At 55.3% G+C, this 19,511-nt stretch overlaps 2 protein-coding genes across 4 annotated transcripts; one reads left to right on the top strand and one right to left on the bottom strand.

The window, feature by feature from the left end:
- The first annotated feature begins 2,859 nt into the window (after nucleotides 1-2,859).
- On the top strand, nucleotides 2,860-10,694 carry B4galnt1 (beta-1,4-N-acetyl-galactosaminyltransferase 1). 3 transcript variants are annotated; one of them, XM_059245222.1, is made up of 11 exons: nucleotides 2,860-3,168; nucleotides 3,645-3,863; nucleotides 4,401-4,565; nucleotides 4,656-4,762; nucleotides 5,161-5,201; nucleotides 5,350-5,530; nucleotides 7,959-8,057; nucleotides 8,186-8,376; nucleotides 9,027-9,167; nucleotides 9,346-9,586; nucleotides 10,015-10,694. In XM_059245222.1, the coding sequence occupies exons 2-11, from the start codon at nucleotides 3,646-3,648 to the stop codon at nucleotides 10,230-10,232; spliced, it is 1,602 nt and encodes a 533-aa protein (XP_059101205.1). In that variant the 5' UTR covers nucleotides 2,860-3,168; nucleotide 3,645; the 3' UTR covers nucleotides 10,233-10,694. The 3 variants fall into 3 exon arrangements, with proteins under 3 accessions (XP_059101205.1, XP_059101204.1, XP_059101203.1); XM_059245221.1 differs by lacking the exon at nucleotides 2,860-3,168 and having other exon boundaries at nucleotides 3,436-3,863; nucleotides 8,219-8,376; XM_059245220.1 differs by lacking the exon at nucleotides 2,860-3,168 and having other exon boundaries at nucleotides 3,440-3,863.
- Nucleotides 10,695-10,793: 99 nt separating this feature from the next.
- Nucleotides 10,794-18,520, bottom strand: LOC131895339 (solute carrier family 26 member 10). Its single transcript, XM_059245780.1, has 17 exons — nucleotides 18,175-18,520; nucleotides 17,587-17,697; nucleotides 16,590-16,747; nucleotides 16,250-16,414; nucleotides 15,864-16,016; nucleotides 15,076-15,158; nucleotides 14,795-14,942; nucleotides 14,578-14,691; nucleotides 13,083-13,160; nucleotides 12,898-12,993; nucleotides 12,365-12,471; nucleotides 12,197-12,266; nucleotides 11,971-12,131; nucleotides 11,732-11,927; nucleotides 11,592-11,646; nucleotides 11,385-11,491; nucleotides 10,794-10,937 (listed from the first exon to the last, which is right to left on the bottom strand). Exons 1-17 carry the CDS (start codon nucleotides 18,518-18,520, stop codon nucleotides 10,899-10,901), a joined length of 2,187 nt encoding a protein of 728 aa, XP_059101763.1. The 3' UTR covers nucleotides 10,794-10,898.
- Nucleotides 18,521-19,511: the final 991 nt, after the last annotated feature.

Here is a 19,511-nt window from a genome sequence, read left to right as displayed (position 1 = left end):
ATCCCCTTCTTATTGTTTTAAAAAATTATTCTGCCAGGGTTGGTGGTGCACACCTTTAATTCCAGCACTCAGGAGGCAGAGGCAGGCGGATCTCTGTGAGTTTGAGGCCAGCCTGGTCTACAGAGTGAGTTCAAAGACAGCCAGAGCTATTATACAGAGAGAAACCCTGTCTCAAAAAAATTATTCATTTTATTTTATGTGTGTGAGTGATTTGCCTACATGTGTGGCTGTGCCCTGTCTGCAGCTTGGTACCTGAGGACCAAGTGATCATAACCACTGAGGTACATTTCCAGCACCCTCAAGAGCATTTTTTTTTAGAGCATATATTTGCCCAGGCTGTTTCTAAACTCTCAGACTCAAGTGATCCTCCTACTTTACTCTCTTGAGTAGCTGGGAACACAAACACCTTACCCAGCTAATTAAAAATGTAGATTTTATTGTCTTTGATATTAAGTATGTTTATGGCTGAGGGGGTTCATCACTGAGAGATGTGTCCAACCATTTGACATTTTCTTTAAAGTTCACACTTGAGATCCATAAAATTGAATTACAAGGAAAGAAGTTTCCAACACTTACGTTTTAATTAAGCTTATGATTTTGTATTGAGTAGCAAGTGCTTTTACTGGCTGAACTACCTTGCCGGCCCCAAAGGTAGCATTTAATGACTTCTTGAATCTGGGTTAGCCAGTGTATCTGTCACTTTTCTGTTCCCGTGATAAAATGCCGTGACTAAGAATGACTTAAGGAAGAAAGGGCTCATTTGAGCTTGCGGTTTCTGGGAAATATGAGTCTGTTGTGGTGGGTAGGCACGGTAACAGGAGCAGGGGAATGATCACACCTCAACTGAGAAAAATGAAGCAGAACGTGAACTGCAGGCGGGGTGAGGCTACGAACCCCCAGTGGGGAGCTTCCTCCCCCAAAGCTGTACCCCCTCCCCAAACAGGGTCATCAGCTGGAGACCAAGTGTTCGAATACCTGAGCTGATGGAAGGCATTCCTTGTCAAAACCTCCACAGCCTAACCAATTGTTTCAACACATAAACATAGGCACATGTATGCACATGTATGAGGAACATGTGTGTGCTTTCTATGAGATTTTCCTATGTAGGGAAAAACTATGAAAAATCTCAAAAGAACAAACATTCTATCACTGAGCTTAACCCTCTACCCTTGTGTGTGTGTGTGTGTGTGTGTGTGTGTGTGTGTGTGTGTGTGTATCTATGTGAGTATACGCCACATGTGTCTGTACCTGAGGAGACCAGAAGGGGGCATCAAACCCCCTGGTGTTGGAGTTAACAGGCAGTTGTGAGCCACATGAGTTGTGATTCCCGACATGAGTGCTGGGAATCAAACCCCTGAGCCATTTCTCCAGCTATTGGTTTTTTGACAGGTCTCCCTAATGTAGCCCAGACCCAAAAAGCTTGCTAATCCTCCAGCTTCTGCCTCCACAGTGTTAGGAGTACAGGCATGTACCACTAAACCTGTGTTAATCCCACTGGTTGAGAATAAGACCACTACAATTTTCGAGCCAAATTTGAAGTAAGCTTTAATTAAATACTAGCCAGGATGATAAGACTCTGACCAGGTCCATTCCAGGGTTCCCAGAAAATGGCCACAAGCTACATTGGTTAGGCAAACCCACAAGGCTTCGTACTTCCCACCTCTGTCCAATCAGGGGCAAGCATACATCCTGAGGCACTTCCTGCCTATGTACCTCTCATCTAGGAGTGATCAAACACATCCGGTGCAGTTGGGTGGTCAACCAAACTTGTTTAGGGAAGTGAAGACATGTGGCTTATTATCTTATATGAACAGCAGGCTCCAGCATCTTGGGAAGTATCAGTCCTTGGGTGAGGGGCTTACAGGTTAGAGGCATTTTTTGTTTTTGTTTTTGTTTTATGGATCTCTTGGGCACAGTGATTAAAACTCAAAACATAACTTTGGTTCTCACACCAGACGACCATCAAGTATTTTTATATAGGCAGTATGTTGATATTTCCCTTTACCACTTGCTGAGGGGAGGGCTTCCAACGGTACAAAAAAAAAAGTCCTTGATTTATTTTAAAGTTTTTGTAATTTAACTTTTGATCTGGAAATTTTGGTTTAAAAGGGGTGGAATTTCCCTTTTTTCCCCAACAGAAGCACACAGTTCTTTCAAGAGTCCCCATCTTACACACATTGGGTGTGTGGTCGGGACAGGAAACGTCCGTTTGCAACACGTTTTTCATCGGGTTCTCCCCGTTTTTCTATGAAATTTCGATCCTTCTGAGAACCATAGGATTTTAATTCTGGTCAGTGTCAGGAGTCCACCTACGGCCTATGTTTGAAAGGACCACTTCTCGCCTGACCCTTTCCGGAGGATCCTCTCCAAGTCTGTACCAAGAAGCAGTTAGTTAGGGGGAAGTAGGCCATGCAGAGCATAACGGCTTACCTCAGCTGGCTGCTCAGAATTCGGAGAAGAGGGGCGGAGGGGGGTGACCATCTTTGTTAACTGAGGCAGTGTTTATCTCCAGGGAAGTCTGGTTTCCTTAATCCCATCCTACCCACTCAAGTTTTTCCTTGAAGTTAGAACACACGGCCCCACCTCCGGCCTGCTGTACCCAGTTGTCGTCCCTAGGCTACAATCAGAGCGAACAGGGAAATGACGGGGACCGTGAACCGTTATGGAGACATAGCGGTTTGGGGGGCGAAGGGATGAGGGGCAGAGACAGGACCTTCCAGCGAGGGCTCCCGGCCGGAGCAATCTCCTCTGCGCCCGCCAGAAGGCGCCGCGGCGCTCGCCATCCCCGCGCCGAGCCGGAGCCTCTGCCGCATCCATCCCGGGAGCCGCGCTGCGGTTGTGAGAGCCGGGGCGGGCGGGGGCCTGCGCCCTCCGCTGCCTGCGAGCGCCACTCGGTGCCAGGGCTGCCCGGCTTTGTGGCTGGGGCTGGGGCGCGGCAGATCTACGGCTCGGTTCTCCCCGGCAGGAAACGTCCAGCACCACCCCCACGCCGCGGTCTACAAAGCCCCGGAGTCCGCAGGCGGGAGGAGCCGGATCCCCCACGTTGTCAGGCTCCAGCCCGGCTCCCGCATCAGGCCGTCCCCGGCCTCATGAGGACCCCCCGGCCGGGGCCGAGAGCCGGGCGCCGCCCGGACCGCGATCTTGCCGCGGCCTTGGAGCGTTAGACAGGTCAGTGCGCTGGAGCGCCCCGCGGCCAAGGTGTGGGCTGGAGCGGCCCCGCGCGTCGTCCCCGTGGCGCACCGAGGCCACCCGAGGGTCACCTCGGCCCGGGCACCCGCAGGCACGGGCGCGATGCCGTGCGTTCCCTGACAGGCCAGGTGTGCGGCCGCCCCCCCATCCCCCCGCAGCACCCCGGCCCGGGTAAGGCGCGTGGGAGTGGGGGTGGGGGTGTCCCCAAGGGCCATGCGCCCAAGGTGTGGCGTGTCACCGTGCAGGGCCCCGGGTGTGTGCGGAAGCTCTGATGAGAGAGAGAGGCGGAAGAAAGGAGGCCCCGGAGACCCCAGCGTAGGGAAGGGATGTGCGCCCTGCCGAACGGAGATGGGTGGCCTCAGAAACCTGCGCCACCCTCCGAGGCAGCGGAATGGAGAGCCCCAGCCCTCACCTTCCTTCAGCCCCTGGTCACCTCTCATCCTCCCCTGTCTCAGGATGCGGCTGGGCCGCCGGGCCCTCTGTGCGCTAGTCCTGCTGCTCGCCTGCGCCTCGCTCGGGCTCCTGTACGCCAGCACCCGAGACGTGCCCAGTCTCCCGAACCCTCTGGCGTTGTGGTCGCCGCCACAAGGTCCCCCGAGGCTCGATCTGCCAAACCTTGCCCCTGAGCCCCGCTACGCGCACATCCCGGTCAGGATCAAGGAGCAAGTGGTGGGGTGAGTGCTGATCGCGGCGAGGTGGCGGCGAAGCCGAGCTTGCTGGAGGGAGGGAGGAGGGTGCCTGGGAGCTTTTGTTTCCTCCAGGGCTGGACTTGGATGCTGCTGACTGGTGGGTGCAGTGAAGCGGGAGGTAGAGAAGGTTACTGAGGCTTGAACTAGGGGGGAGGGAACAGCAAATCTATCCTCCTTGAACCTTGTCACCGCCATTGGGGTGTGGGAGGATGTTCAGGCAGGGGAGCACCCCAGAGGCTGCCTGCTTCTTGATTTAGACTTGAGATTACGGAAGGGTTCCTGAGGGGCGGCTAGGTCGACGTCTCAGTAATTGGCCCTACTCCACACCTCTATAAAGCCCAGATACAAGGGATAAGCCTCTTGTCTGTGGTCCCCCCTTGGGGGCTCTTTGAAGAGCAGTGTTTAAGGGGAAGGATACCACATGGGAAGAGTTGAGGGATCCAAGGTGGGGGGTGCTTTGCGTTTTGTGAGGTAAACGGAGCCGGGGAGCTGCACTCTCAAGACCCTTTCTCCTCACTTCAGGCTGCTGGCTCACCACAATTGCAGTTGTGAATCCAGGGGAGGGAGCTTTGCCTTCCCATTCCAGAGACAGGTTCGAGCCGTGGACCTCACTAAAGCCTTTGACACTGACGAGCTGAGGGCTGTCTCTGACGCCAGGGAGCAGGAATACCAGGCCTTCCTTGCAAGGTGCCAGTGAGAAAGTCTTCAGGAGGGTGTGGGGGGGTCGTTAGTGAGACCTCTCCTCCTGACCCCTTTGTCCCTCCCTCTCTACTACAGGAGCCAGTCCCTGGCCGACCAGCTGCTCATAGCCCCGGCCAACTCCCCCTTACAGTATCCCCTGCAGGGCGTGGAGGTCCAGCCCCTCAGGAGCATCTTGGTGCCAGGTAGAGAAGGAAGGTCTTAGGGAGTGAGTCGGGCTGGACTAGGCTGGATGGAGAAGAAATGAGGGGGATGGAGGTGAAGACCTCTGATAAGGGAGCTCAGGAGGTGGGAGGCGAGGACAGACTCTGTCGGGAATTACAGAACACCCGGGATGTTTGTGAAGAGGAATCTCTTCTTCGGTAGCTGAGCAAGGGCTAGGGAGATAGGCAGGACAAGCCCCGGGAGAAATGTCTCTGATGGGAAGAAGTTGAAAAAGCAGTCCCTCTAGGGTGCGCTGTACTAGGCCTCCACAGGAGAGGTGGGCATGGAGTGCGGCCGGCCACAGGGTGGGAAGGAGAGAGTAAACCATCAAGAATGCAGGGCAGCCTGGGTAACTCTAGCTCCCCATCCTTCCTCCCAGGACTAAGTCTGCAGGAAGCTTCTGCTCAGGAGGTCTATCAGGTGAGAGAAAACAGTGAAGGAAGAGGCTGGGTGGGTATGAAGGGTGACAAACCCACCCAGAGAGATGCGGAGATCAAAAAAAAAAAAAGGGCAAGAGGTGGGTAGGTGGGGGGGGGGTCTAACCCTGCTCTCTCACACCCCCTGCCAGGTGAACCTGACTGCTTCCCTAGGCACCTGGGACGTGGCAGGGGAAGTGACGGGGGTGACCCTCACTGGAGAGGGACAGACAGACCTCACCCTTGCCAGCCCAGGTCTGGATAGACTCAACCGGCAGCTGCAACTGGTCACCTACAGCAGTCGGAGCTACCAGGCCAACGCGGCAGACACAGGTGCGAGGCCTGGGTAGGGGTAGGGTAGGCTGAAGGAACAGAAAGAACCCAGGAAGCCTTTAGAGAGCAAATGATAGAGGGTGTGGGAGGCACTCTAGCCGTGGCTAGAATTGCCAAGACCGGTGATGAATGTAGCGAGTGGGCCAGCGGCGCCAGGGCTGGGAGAAGGAGCCTTTGTGTATCCGGGGCCAAAACAGGCCAGAGGGAAACCAGAGCCCTGGGCGTGGCCCAGCTTCTGCCCATCATTCCACCATTGTGGCTCCAGGAAGTGACCGGAGCCAGAGGACTCAGGCACCCCCACGATCTCATGCCTTTCAGGAGGGTGCGCTGCCCACAAAGGTTTCTAGCCCAATACTTACCTTGTCAGGCTCTCTCTTTCCATTTTTCTCCAAAGCCTGTTCTCCTGAGTTTCTCCTACCTTCGGGCCTTTGCACCTGCCTGGAACGTTCTTCCCCAAGATTTTGTCACAGCTGGCTCTTTCCCAACATCTGCATCTGTACTCAAATGTCTCCTCTTTGCTTAAGGCAATTTTCCTTACCTCATAGCACTAGACTTCTTTTTACCTGACCTAAAACCAGAATGTTGTTGTGTAATATGGGCAATTTACTTTTGTGTTTGAATCTTAGATGGTAGTTTAAACAAACAAACAAACAAACAAACAAACAAACAAACAAACAAAAAAACAGAGCCAGATATCAGGGTGAAAGCTGAAAGATCAGAGAAGCAGAGCAGCCAGCCTCTAGTTTACGAAATCCTCAGCCTGAAGAGAGTGAGTTCCTGTTTCCTCACACCTTGTATACCTTTCTCTGCCCTGCCATATTTAATCCTGGGATTAAAGGCATGTGTGTTTCCCAAAGGCATGAGATCTCAAGTGCTGGGATTAAAGGTGTGTGCCACCACTGCCTGGCCTTTATGTCTAATCTAGTGGCTGGCTCTGTTCTCTGATCCTCAGGCAAGTTTATTAGGGTACACAATACATCACCACCTACTTTTCTGTGCCTAAGTTTCCTGTCCTAGGAATTTAGGTAATGGAATTATCATGAGGATTAAATGGCTTCATCGATTTAGAACACATTTTTTCCTTTTTTTTTTTTTTTCCAAGACAGAGTTTCTCTGTGTAGCTTTGCGCCTTTCCTGGAACTCACTCTGTAGCCCAGGCTGGCCTCGAACTCACAGAGATCCGCCTGCCTCTGCCTCCCGAGTGCTGGGCTTAAAGGCGTGCGCCACCACCGCCCGGCTAGAACACATTTTCAATTTTTTGTTTCGTTGTTGAAGCTATCTCCTTTCATGTAGCTCTGGCTGGCCTCACACTCACTATTCAGCTGACCTTGACTCCTGGTCCTCAAGCTTCTACCTCCCAGGATTACAGGTGTGTGCCACCACCTCCAATGTACAGAGGATTTTATAGCTGTGTAGTACAGAGCAAAGTGTAGCGGTCCATGCCTGCAGTCTTAGTGCTTGGGAAGCCACGACAGGAGGGTAGAGAGTTCAAGGGTAGAGCAGGCTGCTAATGCCATATATGTATATGCATGTAGTAAATGCTTAGTAAAGATTAACTTTTAGAAACATTAGCTCTTGCCGGGCGGTGGTGGCGCATGCCTTTAATCCCAGCACTAGGGAGGCAGAGCCAGGAGGATCGAGGCTAGCCTGGGCTACCAAGTGAGTTCCAGGAAAGGCGCAAAGCTACACAGAGAAACCTTGTCTCGAAAAAAAACAAAAACAAACAAACAAACAAACAAACAAACAAAAAAAGTTAGCTCTTACCTAGACACAGTAACGCTCACCTATAATCCCAGCACTCAGGAATCTGAGGCAGGTAGGGGAATTGCCTCAGGGTTGAAACCAGCCTGGACTATGAAGCAAGTACCAAACCAGCCAGGGCTACATAAGCAGGACCCAGTCTCAAGAAGCCAAAAAGGGAAAAAGAAGAAGAAGAAGAAGAGGAGGAGGAGGAGGAGGAGGAGGAGGAGGAGGAGGAGGAGGAGGAAGTTGTTCCATTGTCTTTGTCCTACCGCCTAAACTGTCAGTTTCTGGGCAGGAAATGTAGCTAAGTGGGTAGTGTGCTTGTCTAGCATGCACAAGACCATGGGTTCAGTTCCCAGCACTGTACAGAACTCTTGTAGGTAATAACACCTGTAATCTCACTCAACAGGCAGAGGCAGGAAGTTCAAGGTCATCCTCTGGAGGAAAAATAGGGCTGGGAGCATGAGCTCGGTGGCAGAGTGCTTGCCGAGCATGCATCGGGCTCTAAGTTCAACTCCCACCACCACAAAAACAACAAAACGTAGGTTCCACGGAAGTGAGAACTCTATGTTCTTGCCCACCAAGGTCTGGAAAGGCAGAATGCAGAATAGGGATTTAAATCCTGGTCCGCTGAAAAGCGAATGTTCTAGCCTTAAGGGCCCAATTGCACGTCCTTTCTTCCCAGTCCGGTTCTCCACCAAGGGACATGAAGCTGTCTTCACCATCCGCATAAGACATCCTCCCCAGCCCCGGCTGTACCCGCCTTCATCTCTGTCCCAGGGAGGTGAGGCCCGCGGGATTAGGGAAGTAAAGAAGGGGTTGGTCCTGGGAGGGGCTGCGTTTCCACTTCTCCTTCCTATTTTTTTTTTTTTCTTTTTTCTTTCTGCACCCAACCCTGCATCTTGCTTTCAGCCCAGTACAACATCAGTGCTCTGGTTACCATAGCCACCAAGACCTTTCTTCGTTATGATCGGCTACGGGCGCTCATTGCCAGCATCCGACGTTTTTACCCCACGGTCACCATAGTCATCGCCGACGACAGCGACAAACCGGAGCGCATTAGCGACCCCCACGTGGAGCACTATCTCATGCCCTTCGGCAAGGTGCGCAGCCTGCAGAGCTGAACCCGGGCGCCAGAGGACTCTGGGAAGGGGGCGTGCCCTCCCTCAGTCTCTTGCAGCTTGCTGGGTAGTGATTAAGGACCACCTGCCTCAGAAACAAGTGTGCGCCTATTGTAAGGGATCCTGGGATCAGGAATCTTGCCTGTCTTATTCGCTCTGCGTTCTTGAAATGGTGCTTCATACCTATAAAAATAGAACGATCGAAGGAGGCACGCAGGAATTAAATGCATTTCAAGACCCTTCCCCAAAAGATTTCAAGATCTTTAGGAAGAGCGGTGGGAACCTGCGGATTTAAAAAAAAAAAAAAAAAAAAAAAACCTAGTTGTCCGGTCACCCGAAAGCACTCAAAAGTCTAGAGAGGAGTCGGGCGGTGGTGGCACACGCCTTTAATTCCAGCACTCGGGAGGCAGAGCCAGTCAGATCTCTGCGAGTTCAAGGCCAGCCTGGTCTACAGAGTGAGATCCAGGACAGGCACCAAAGCTACACAGAGAAACCCTGTCTCCAAACACACTCCCCTCCCCCCAAGGGGAAAAAAAACCGTCTAGAGGGGCACGGGCTGTTTAGAGGGTCAGGGGAGAAGGCAGAGTTTTCCTGCTTCTACAGACTCCCCAACCATAATCCAACTCTCCTAGGGTTGGTTCGCAGGTCGGAACCTGGCGGTGTCCCAAGTAACCACCAAATACGTGCTGTGGGTGGACGACGACTTTGTCTTCACGGCGCGCACGCGGCTGGAGAAGCTTGTGGACGTGCTGGAGAGGACGCCCCTGGACCTGGTAGGGTGGGGCGGGAGAGCGGCCCGGTCCTCCTCGGGTGAAGCGGGTCTAGGGGGACAGTCCTGGGTCCTGTGGTGCCGGAGCACGTAGGGCGAGGGTGGGGCAGGGGGCGCAGACAGGAAGCACCCTGCTCCTGGGCGAGCTAGCCTTAGCCGGAGCATCCTCTCACTCCCGGCAGGTTGGGGGCGCCGTGCGGGAGATCTCGGGCTTCTCTACCACCTACCGGCAGCTGCTGAGTGTGGAGCCGGGCGCCCCGGGCCTCGGGGACTGCCTCCGGCAAAAGCGCGGCTTCCACCACGAGCTCGTTGGCTTTCCGAGCTGCGTGGTCACCGACGGCGTGGTCAACTTCTTCCTGGCGCGCACAGATAAAGTGCGCGAGGTGGGCTTCGACCCGCGGCTCAACCGGGTGGCACATCTGGGTGAGTGGCGCCCCCTCCTGGCAAGGCCTGGGAAGGACCTGGCCCGGCTCCTCCCCCCCCCCCCCCCCCCACTGGATGCTAGGGCAGTTCTGGGGGATTGGGGTGTTACCGAGGTCTGCATCTGAGCTAAAAACAAAAAACCGAAACCTCCTCTTTCTTCTGCCTGTCATCGCGTTTACGCCTCAGACAGCACAGCCGCAGGTCGGCCTCGAACTCCCCTCCACTGCCAAGGTCACCCTTACTGCCGGCTGCGTCCCCAGGGTCAGACCTGCTCCGAGGAGGGAGCCTGGGGTTTATTGAAATGAGCTCCTTCGCGACCGAGTTTTTGCACAGCCGCCCTCCGGGCCCTAGACTTCATTTCTCCCTGGGAACCGGCCTTGGCCGTCCTCAGGAGCCTTAACCGTGTGCTCTCCCCACCCTCACCCCAGAATTCTTCCTGGACGGACTTGGTTCCCTCCGTGTTGGCTCCTGCTCTGATGTGGTTGTGGACCATGCCTCGAAGGTGAAGCTGCCGTGGGTATCCAAGGACCCGGGGGCTGAAATGTATGCCCGCTACCGTTACCCGGGATCCCTGGACCAGAGTCAGGTGGCCAAACATCGTCTGCTCTTCTTCAAGCACCGGCTCCAGTGCATGACGGCCGAGTGACGGCCGATTCGGGCCTTCCCTCTGTCAGGCTGGGCCTGCCTCCTCATCCCTGCCAGGACATTTCCAGCAACCCCTGACCCCCTGACCCTCTCTTTCTACCAACCTGATCCCTAACAGGGGCTTGTCCTGGTGACAACCCTTCCTTTCTGTGAGTGACCAGAGGCCTGATGGAGCCATAACCTCCGCCGTCACAGCCAGTGCCAAGTCCTCCCCCACCCCCATTCCTATGGGGCAGGAAATGGGGGGGGGTTTACTTTCCAAGTGCCAAAGAGCCCAGAAGGACTCTAAGACCCTCAAGTGGAAACACTCTCACCTCCTGAGGGGGCAGGGAAACTCCCAATGTGCAACCCCACCCCAGCTCCGGATCCAGCACCGTGTGGGCCGGCTTCAACACACCCCCACAGGAAGCTGTGGCTGGAGTTCTGTGGAGCTGGTGAACACACGGTGAAAGCCATTTTTTTACTGGTGTCTCTGCTGTCCTTTGGGAATGGTGGGGCTGGGGGGGGGAGAGACTGGAGAGGTCCACATGCAGACACCTAGACCCACTTCATGGGCTGCAGGTAGTCTCAGCTTCATTTTATTGGTTGCATTTGGCGGGGGGCTCAAGGGCCGTGGCCTTCCTCACACACATACTGTTGGGCCCTCTCACACTCCGGGTGACCTTGGTCAGACCCATACTGTGCAGATCTTCGGGCCAGTGGGCTTCTGGGGAAGAAAAGGACAGTTCAGGAATATTAGGTTACCGCCATCCGTATCCGAGACTCGGTGTTCTGGGAGCAAATCAGCCCTTAGGAGACCTTAGTGCAGGTCTTCGCCGTTGGTGAAGGGTGGTCCACACTCCCTAACGTGTGTGTTTGTGTGTTTGTTTTGAGACAGGGTCTTTCTGTGTATCTCAGGCCGTTCTGGAACTCCCTATGTAGACCAGGCTGGCCTCAAACTCATAGAAATCCTCCTGCCTCTGCCTCTCCCATGTACTGGGGGATTAAGGGTGTCCCCGCCCCCGCCCTCCAGTCCATTAGTTAGTTTCTCCCTACTTCCCTCTTGGTCTTCCTCAGTCCTCTCCCCCAATCCCTCTTCCCAGATTTTCATCTCTTCCTCCTTACCCTGGCCCAGCACCTCCCGGCTCCTGCCCCTGAGGCTACTTGCCCTTACCAGTCTCTCCAGCGCATGCGCGGCCGCGTCCTGGACACTCACAAAGAGTTGTTCTGGAGTTATTCTATCCAAGAGTCCAGCCCGAGTCAAGGTCTCCAGCACCAAGGCTGTGTGGGAAGGGTGTCAGGTGCTGGGGCCCCCAGTCCCTCCCCAAGTGTCCAGTCACAGTCCCCCCCACCCCCCACCCCCATTCTTCACACCACACACCATTGCACTGAGCCAGGAGGAGACAGATCCCGGCATCCTGGCATCGCCTGGTGAGCTGCAGGAACCAGACAGAGGGGTTAAACCCAAATCAAGGGAGTGGGGTGACAAGGAGTTTCCCCTTAGCTTCCCTGCGCCCTCACCTGTACCACTTCCCTGGCCCCCGCAGCATCTGCAAAGCTGATGCCGCTGAAGTCTAGGATCATCACCCTGACGGGCTCAGCACCTAAGATGGGAGAAGGCAGGAGTACCCAGACGCCTCTTCGGTTCACAGGCAAATCTCCCTCTCTGTCATCCAGACTCACCTTTATCAGGCAGACCACCCAGCTTTGGAGACTGCTGTAAACAGAGGAAAACAATGTCGCCACCTCCAATCACAGGCCTCCCAATCCCAGAGGGCCACTCCTCCCTGACCAAAACCCTCACCTTGCTTCTTTCTCCAAACCCCAGATGCCACTCCAAGGTGTGGCGGAACTGCCCACGGGTCGCAAAGTAGAGTGGTGTGGGATAGCTCAGGATACAGAGACCCGGAACCTGGAGGAGCTAAAGGGTGGGGGGGTCAGAGACGCCCTGTCAAATCCCTTCCTCCTGTGGCTGTGCCCACCCACCTTGTGGCTCTCTCTGAGTGGCCTGTAGAGCTCAGTCCCCTCAGCCAATCCAAGCGCCAGGCACTGCACCCTAGGGAAGAAACTGGGGTCAGATTCCAAGCCTAGCCTGGCCTGGCTGTAGTCAACCCCAAAGTATCTCATTTCAACCATACCCGTCTCTATGCTCACCTCTGAGTTCGGCAGACCACCGTCATCATAGAGACGACCACACCCACAGCCAGGCCCAGGTCCACATTCAGAGTCACTACTGCCACCCATGTGACCATCCACACAGCCTGAAGGACATGGATATGGGTGGATTTCCCAGGAGAAACACAGGTTCAAGGACAAATATGAGTAAGGATGACCCAGGAGAAAGGAAGCACGGCTTATTTAAGAGTGTACACACCAACTACAGTAATCAGACCCTGTGTGGGATGGGAGGTCTGGACTGGGGGTGAAGTTCAGTGGTAAGGAACTCTGCTAATATTCATGGGGTTCTGGGTTCAATCTCCATAACCACTCAAAAAATGCCCCCAGACAAACACTTGGGTCTGATGAGCTCGAATCCCAACCTTTCCCTTTTCTCTGGCATACGCATGAGGTCTGTGTGTTGGAGGTTGTGTGGATTAAAGAACTTAGGACCAGAATGATCAGCTTTGGTCCAGGGCAGAAGCCAGGGATGCTGGGGAGTGGCAACCTGGGGCAATGTCATTTCTCACAAAGTCCACGCGGCTGATGTGCCATAGCTGTGGCAGTTCCTGCATCTGGAAGAACATCTGGCGCATGCTGGAGATGTTGATGCACGCCAGGACAGCCTTGAGACAGAGAAGAATGGGCCTTTGTCCAAAGGCTCTGGGATCCAGCCAGTCCCACTCAAGCACACAGTGCCTCTTCTCCTCCCTACCTTGGGCAGATAGTAGAAGAAAGGCCCCAGCCACAGGAGCACCGAGAGAACCACTATGCAAGAGAAGAGGCCGGCCAGCTGCGAGGAAGGAAAGACAGACAAGGGGGAGGAAGAACCTCCTCCACCCCCACCCGTGGGAGCTGGCCTCCCTGCCCAGCCTGTCCCATCTTCACAAGTCCTCCCTCCTCCCGAACCTTCGGCACATACATGCCCTCCTCACCCACGCCTTGACATTCTGCTAGTCACACTTAGCCCCGCCCCCCAGTTAAATCTCTCAGATGTACGCAGGTCAACCTCGCCATTGCAGCCCATCTCCATCTTAAAAGGTCCTCTTGGTGCTGACGGCGTGACAAGCAGGCTACCCATCTGCTTAAGGTACCAGCAAAGTAAGGAAAACAAAAAATACTGGGAGAAGGGTGACGTGTAATTTTTTTTTAGAGGTCCTTATGGGAAAGGTCAGCATTTTATTGTGTGTGTGTGCGCGTGCGTGCGTGCGTGCGTGCGTGCGTGCGTGCGAGTGTGTGTGTGTGTGTGTGTGTGTGTGTGTGTAGCAGTACAAGTATGTGCAGAGATGACACACCCCTGTCCCGGTTCTTGTAGAATTTGACACTGGGAGCCTTCCTCTGTCACACTGAGGCAGGGTCTCTCAGGTGAACCCAGATCTCGCTGTTAGAGGGTAGCCTAGCCCAGCTAGCCCCCTTGCTCCAGGGCACCCCATCCCCCATCTCTGTCTTCAAGACAGGTCGCCATGCCCATGGAGCTGGGATTTGAACTCCTCACGCGTGGGCAGCAAGCACTTTATCCACTGAACTGTCTCCCCAGCACAGCCGTTTTGTTTTGAAACAGTCTCTATGTACCCTAGACAGCCTCAGCCCCAGACTCCCCCTGCTTCAGTCAGCCTAGAATTCTGGGTATGTAATACAACATTCAGCTATTATGTATGTGTGAGTGTTTTTAAAAAAAAATTGGTATGTACTCAGTGTCCTGCCTGCATGTATCCCTGCAGGCCAGAAGAGGGCACCAGATCTCATTACAGATGGTTGTGAGCCACCATGTGGTTGCTGGGAATTGAACTCAGGACCTCTGGAAGAGCAGCCAGTGCTCTTGACCACTGAGCCATCTCTCCAGCCCATATACTGGATTTTTCGAGACAGGGTTTCTCTGTGTAACAGCTCTGGTCTAGGCTGGCCTAGAACTCACAGAGATCCGCCTACCTGTGCCTCCCAAGTGCTGGGATCAAAGGTGTGCGCCCCCACCCCAGGGCATGTTATTTATATCTTTAGTTCATCGGAGGCACCATAGCTTTAGTCAGTGCTTACAGCCTACAGAGGTCCTTGTGGAGCTTGACTATTGTCTAATCCTGCTCCTTATAATCCCTCTCTCATTCCCATCCTCTAATGTATAGATGCTATTGGGGCACGCCTGTGCCTCTATCCTCTGTTGTCACCCCAGCCTGAGCACCCCATCTTTTCTCCTCAACCAAGGACTCTCTTACCTGTGTGTTCCCACCAGCATCCACCAATAAGCTGGTTGTAGCCAGTGTGGCCGAGTTGGGAAAACAAGAGAAGAGAGAAGAGACGAGGTTGGAGACACCGTGGGCCAGGAGTTCCTAGAGGGACGCAACGGGGTGAGGAGGAGGAAGACACAGGCATGGGAGAGTAGGGCTAAGGCGTCCCTCTGGGTAAGGCTGGCGTCCGCGATCAGAGTCACACCTGGTTGGGGTCAATCGTGTAGCTATACTTGTCTGCGTAGATGGAGGCCAGGGAGGTGGACACGGCAAAAGTAACCAAGGCGATGGGCAGCGCGTCGGCCAGTATCCTGGGCAGCTCATCCAGGGTGGGGAAGAGGGGCTGGGGAAATCTAGACAGGGAAGGACCCAGGGTAAGGATGGGCTGGGTGCTCCGGGGAAACTGAGCAGAAAGGACAGATAGGATGGGGCAGGACGGGGAGGGGGTTCCTGAGGGAGAAGGAAGAGGCGTCTTCTCTCTCTTACCCTCCAGGCAATAGTCCCACTACCTGGACATTGTATCTTGTGTCCAGGGACGAGGCAAAGCACAGCACAGTGGCCAGAAGCACCTGAGGGAAATAGCAAATTAGAGCCCAGAAAGAGAGGGGGGCTTGTGGAAGAATCTAGAAGAGGCTCGAGGGGAAAGAGAATCCCAGTGTGGGGCTGGGTGGTCTCAGCGGGTGAGGCCACGGAGTGTTTGGAATGGATGCCTAACAATTATATCTCGCCTACCGTGAAGGAAGGGGCATAGTGTTTGCCTGGAGGGAGGGAGAGAGAGACAGAAAGACAGAAACAGAGACAGACAGACAGAGGATCTAAGAGGAGGTCCTTTGGGAATGATGGACACAAAAGATACACTTGAGCCATTCTGAGCGGAGAAGCTGGACTATATCTAAGCATATCTGAATTGCCTGTAGAAAGCTCGGGCATTTATTTACACAGGAAGAGAGTTACCCAGGTGGTCAGTGAAAGGAAGATACAGTAGATTATGGTAGAGGCCCGTGAGGAGAGAATAAAACGTGCAATGGGAAGAAAGGAGTCAGCTCGACCCGGGAAGTGGGACAGGACAGGTGGGCGGTTCTGGTGGGTCGATTGCTCCGGAAGATGCTTGGAGAAGAAGCACAGGTGTCCACGAGACGTCTCGCTTGTGACTCCTGTGCACTCCACAAGGGGGCATTCTACAAGGATCCGGTAGCCTCTAGAATCCACTGGATGGGTAAGATGCGGGGGAGGGGGGCAGCACGGGGCAGGCTGGGACCTAGGGTGGCCCTCACCATGACAACTTCTCCTGGGATCGGAGTGGGTAACCTGTCCCGGAATCGCACGTTCAGCTCCTTGACCGGCACTAGCAACGCCAGGCTGAGCGCTGAGATGGTCAGCTCCGCAGGACTGCTCCGGGCCAGTGCGGTGAGCACCGCGGCCAGCGTCTGCAGGCAGGCAGGCAGGCAGGAACCGTGAGCAAAGGCCGGGTGCCGGCGTTAACCATCCCAGCAGACCCGAGCCAAGCTCTCCCCTCCCCAGCGCCCTCGCGCCGCAGCACCGTGCTTCCTTACCCTCCTTCCCCGCTGCACGCCATCCCTCTGCCCTCCGCCCCTCCCCTTCCGAGTTATCCTTTTCCCGTGACTTCTAGAAACCTCTTCCCCCAACCCCCCACTCCCACCTTGAAGAGAGAAAAGCAGCCGATCTGGCGTGGGAGAGACAATCCCAAGAGGCTGGGCAGCTGCGACACCAGCACGTGCAGCGCGGCCCCGCTGGTCAGCGCCTTGACCACAGGCTCGGATAAAAAGGTGGACAGGACACCGAGCTGCAGCGCGAACATCGCCAGCTGCAGAGGAGGTGGAGGGGGGTGGACATCTGCAGCTCGGGACCTGCCGCCGAGGCCTGTTCCTAACACACACACACACACACACACACACACACCCGCCCATCCTCAGGCCCAATTATTCCGGTCCTCTTCGGTGGATCCATCCCCTAGGGGTCAGCCCTGGGTCCTCCCTTACCATCAGCGCCCCACTCCCGAAGGCCACAGCCGCTGCCGCCCCAACTCTCCGGGCTTCCAATTGCTCCCTTTCAACGCCGCTGAGGTTCCTCGCCAGGGGTTCGGGCACCAGCCGCTCGACCACAGAGCCGGTCATGAGGCTGAGGACTGCAAAAGTTCCTGCAGCCGGGGGCCAAACGCAGAGGGTTAGCAGCGGTGCAGCCTGGGCCAGAACAGCAGCCCGGACTCACTCCCTCAGTTCTAGAGCCTCGGGTGCTGCTGTGTGATCCACCCTCTTAGAAGCTAGCTGCCTGCACGTGAAGAGCTTGGGGTCCCGGGCTGATGCTGCAGCCGAGAACCGGTGGGCAGGGAGGGAAAGAGTGCGCCCCCTGGCAAAAAGCGCCCCCTCCCGCAGGCTCTCAGCGGACTGTGCACCTCTTCTTTCCCTTCAAAGCCAAATTTCAGCAAATTTCACAGGGGACAAGGAGATCGGTGTAAACTCCCGCCTCTGTATCCACATCAGTGAGGGGGGGGGGTCACAGAGTTCTGTGCAAGGAGGGTGGGAGGGTGGGATGGGTTGGGGATATCCTGAGAGGTAGCAAGTAGGTGAGGGACGGTGGCAGAGGGGAATAGAGACCCAGAGCTTTCAAGTAGCAGACTACCAGCAAGAGGGAGGCAGGGCAGAGGCAGACAGATCTCTGAGTTGGAGACCACCTGGCCTATGGGGTAGCCTCACACCAGCTAAGACTATACACATATATATATGAGACTCTATTTCCCCACCCTCAAGAGCCTCAAACCCTCGACTATTTTCTTTCTTTTTGTTTGTTTCGAGACAGGGTCTGTCTGTGTAGTTTTGGAGCCTGTCCTGGATCTCGCTCTGTAGTCTAGGCTGGCCTGGAACTCATAGAGATCCTCCTGGCTCTGCCTTCTGAGTGCTGGGATTAAAGGTGTGCGCCCCCGCCACCCGGCTGACTATTTTCATCTAAAGACAAGTTATGGGCAGTCTGGCTGCTCACCAGTGGACAGGTGTCTCCCGGTGCCCAGCAGACTGTAGATGAGAACCGGAAAGAAAGAAGTGTAGAGTCCGAAGACCGGGGGCACCGAGGTCAGGAGGGCAAAGGCCATACCTAGGAGGAAGTACAAGGAAAGGTGTGTGTGTTGGGGCGGGGGGGGGGGGGTGTCTATAGCCTCCAGGTACTGCCCTTCACCACACTCTTGGGCTGGTATCAGGGACTATAAATCCGAGGGAACAGAGAGGTTAATGGGCCTCAGTGGGAGGTCGTGAGGCTGACAAGGTCACAGATCCTTGCCCACGTCCCGGGTGGCAGGTTTTGTGCCTCTCTTCCATTCTCTGAGGTGGAACAGAGTCCTAGATGTCTCACAGGGTTGCACAGAGGAGGAGGGATGGGGGTGGGGGCGAACATGATGGAGTCCCACAGTCCTGCTCCCAAACTGAGCCTCAAATTCCCCCTCTCTGACCCGGCAGGGACACTGCTACTAACCCACCACCTTACTGCTCCAACTCTCAGCCTCCCGGGGCTCCTCCCTGGAAACCTCCCGTAGCTTGGAACCCCCAACAGGCCGTCGTCGCTGGGGCCTCTCACCCTGGGGCACGTGCACGACGCCCACGGTCACTCCGGCCACAGCATCCCCTAGAAGCCAGGCTCGCCAGCGGTACTGGGGCAGCCAGCGCAGCGGGGGGACCCGAGCCAGCAGCACGCGCCACGCCCCCGGCCCAGAGCAGAAGCCGCAGGCTCGCCTCCTCCGCAGCAGCCTGCACAGCCAGGGTAGGCAGGGCTCCGCCGGTAGCTCCGCCTCCTCTGCGCCCCCAAAAAGCTCCTGGAACCGAGCGTGGGTGAGAGGTTCCCTGAACCTAGAGCTCAGCGGAGACTTCAGCTCAGAAACCTCTTCCGGGCCTGAGCAGGACCCAGAGACGAGTGGCCCACTCATTTTTTGTCCTTGACCCCCTGCAGTGTCTCTTGGTCTTAAATACCCCTCTGCCCCACACCCCACACCCCACCTCCTCTAGTCCTGAGCCCGCCTCCATAAAGCAGGGTCCAATCCGGACCTGCAGGGAGTACTCTCTAGAGTACCTCCTTGGGTCAGGCTTGGGTGGAAAAAGTCCCTGTTAGGCGCCTCCTCAGACATCCTTAGCCGGATCTGACTGCCTGAAAGCCTGGGGGCGTGCTGTGAGGAACGGTAGAGAGATAAGAGACCCACAGCCACTTCCAGGGATCCTCACCTCTTCACTGGGGGGTCCCTTTCCTCATTTACACTTGGAGCCACGGCCCCTGGTTTCTTTGGGTCAGTGGTCTTTCCCCTGCAGTACTCCCACCACTGGGGTACAGAGCTCATTGCCAGCTGGGATTCCCCACCCAAATCCCATTCCCCGTGCAGCAAGCTTACCCTCAACACAAGTGTTTTATAACAAGAAAGCAGTCGTATAAGCTAATACCCAGTGAGCAAGGACAGGGACAGAGAACTACCCACCTCTCTGCTAGGTAGGGGTGGCTGGGCCTGGTTTAGGGGAAATATTGACCTAATTTGAATTTTTTTATAGGAGCCCACAAAGCCCTGAAATCCTGTTCCTTACATCCAGTTTTCTTCTCAAAGTAGGCATTCAGCAGTACACGTTTAAACCTACCGCATGCCACTCGCTGCTGGCGCGGCTGCCCCATTACAGCCGGCATTGGTGGGCCTGGCTGCCCGGGGACACAAAGGGGCCACCCACCCACCTCATGTACCTGTGGTCCCCAAGAGACACACATTCCTGCTGTTTGCTGTCATCCCCTCTTCCATCCAAAGACACTTTAGCAACCTCCCCCCCCCCCATCACTCTCTGGTTCCCCCGGTCCCTGACCCCAAAGCCCAGGGTGGGGTACAGAGAGGGTGGGCCTCTGCTCTTCAATTCCTCCCATTGTTCCCCAGAAATCTTATCTGG

The sequence above is a fragment of the Peromyscus eremicus genome, chromosome 18, assembly GCF_949786415.1.
Source record: "Peromyscus eremicus chromosome 18, PerEre_H2_v1, whole genome shotgun sequence".
NCBI classification, from domain to species: domain Eukaryota; kingdom Metazoa; phylum Chordata; class Mammalia; order Rodentia; family Cricetidae; genus Peromyscus; species Peromyscus eremicus.
The sequence above is the reverse complement of the archived record's forward strand: the minus strand, read 5'-3'. Positions and strand labels throughout refer to the sequence as shown.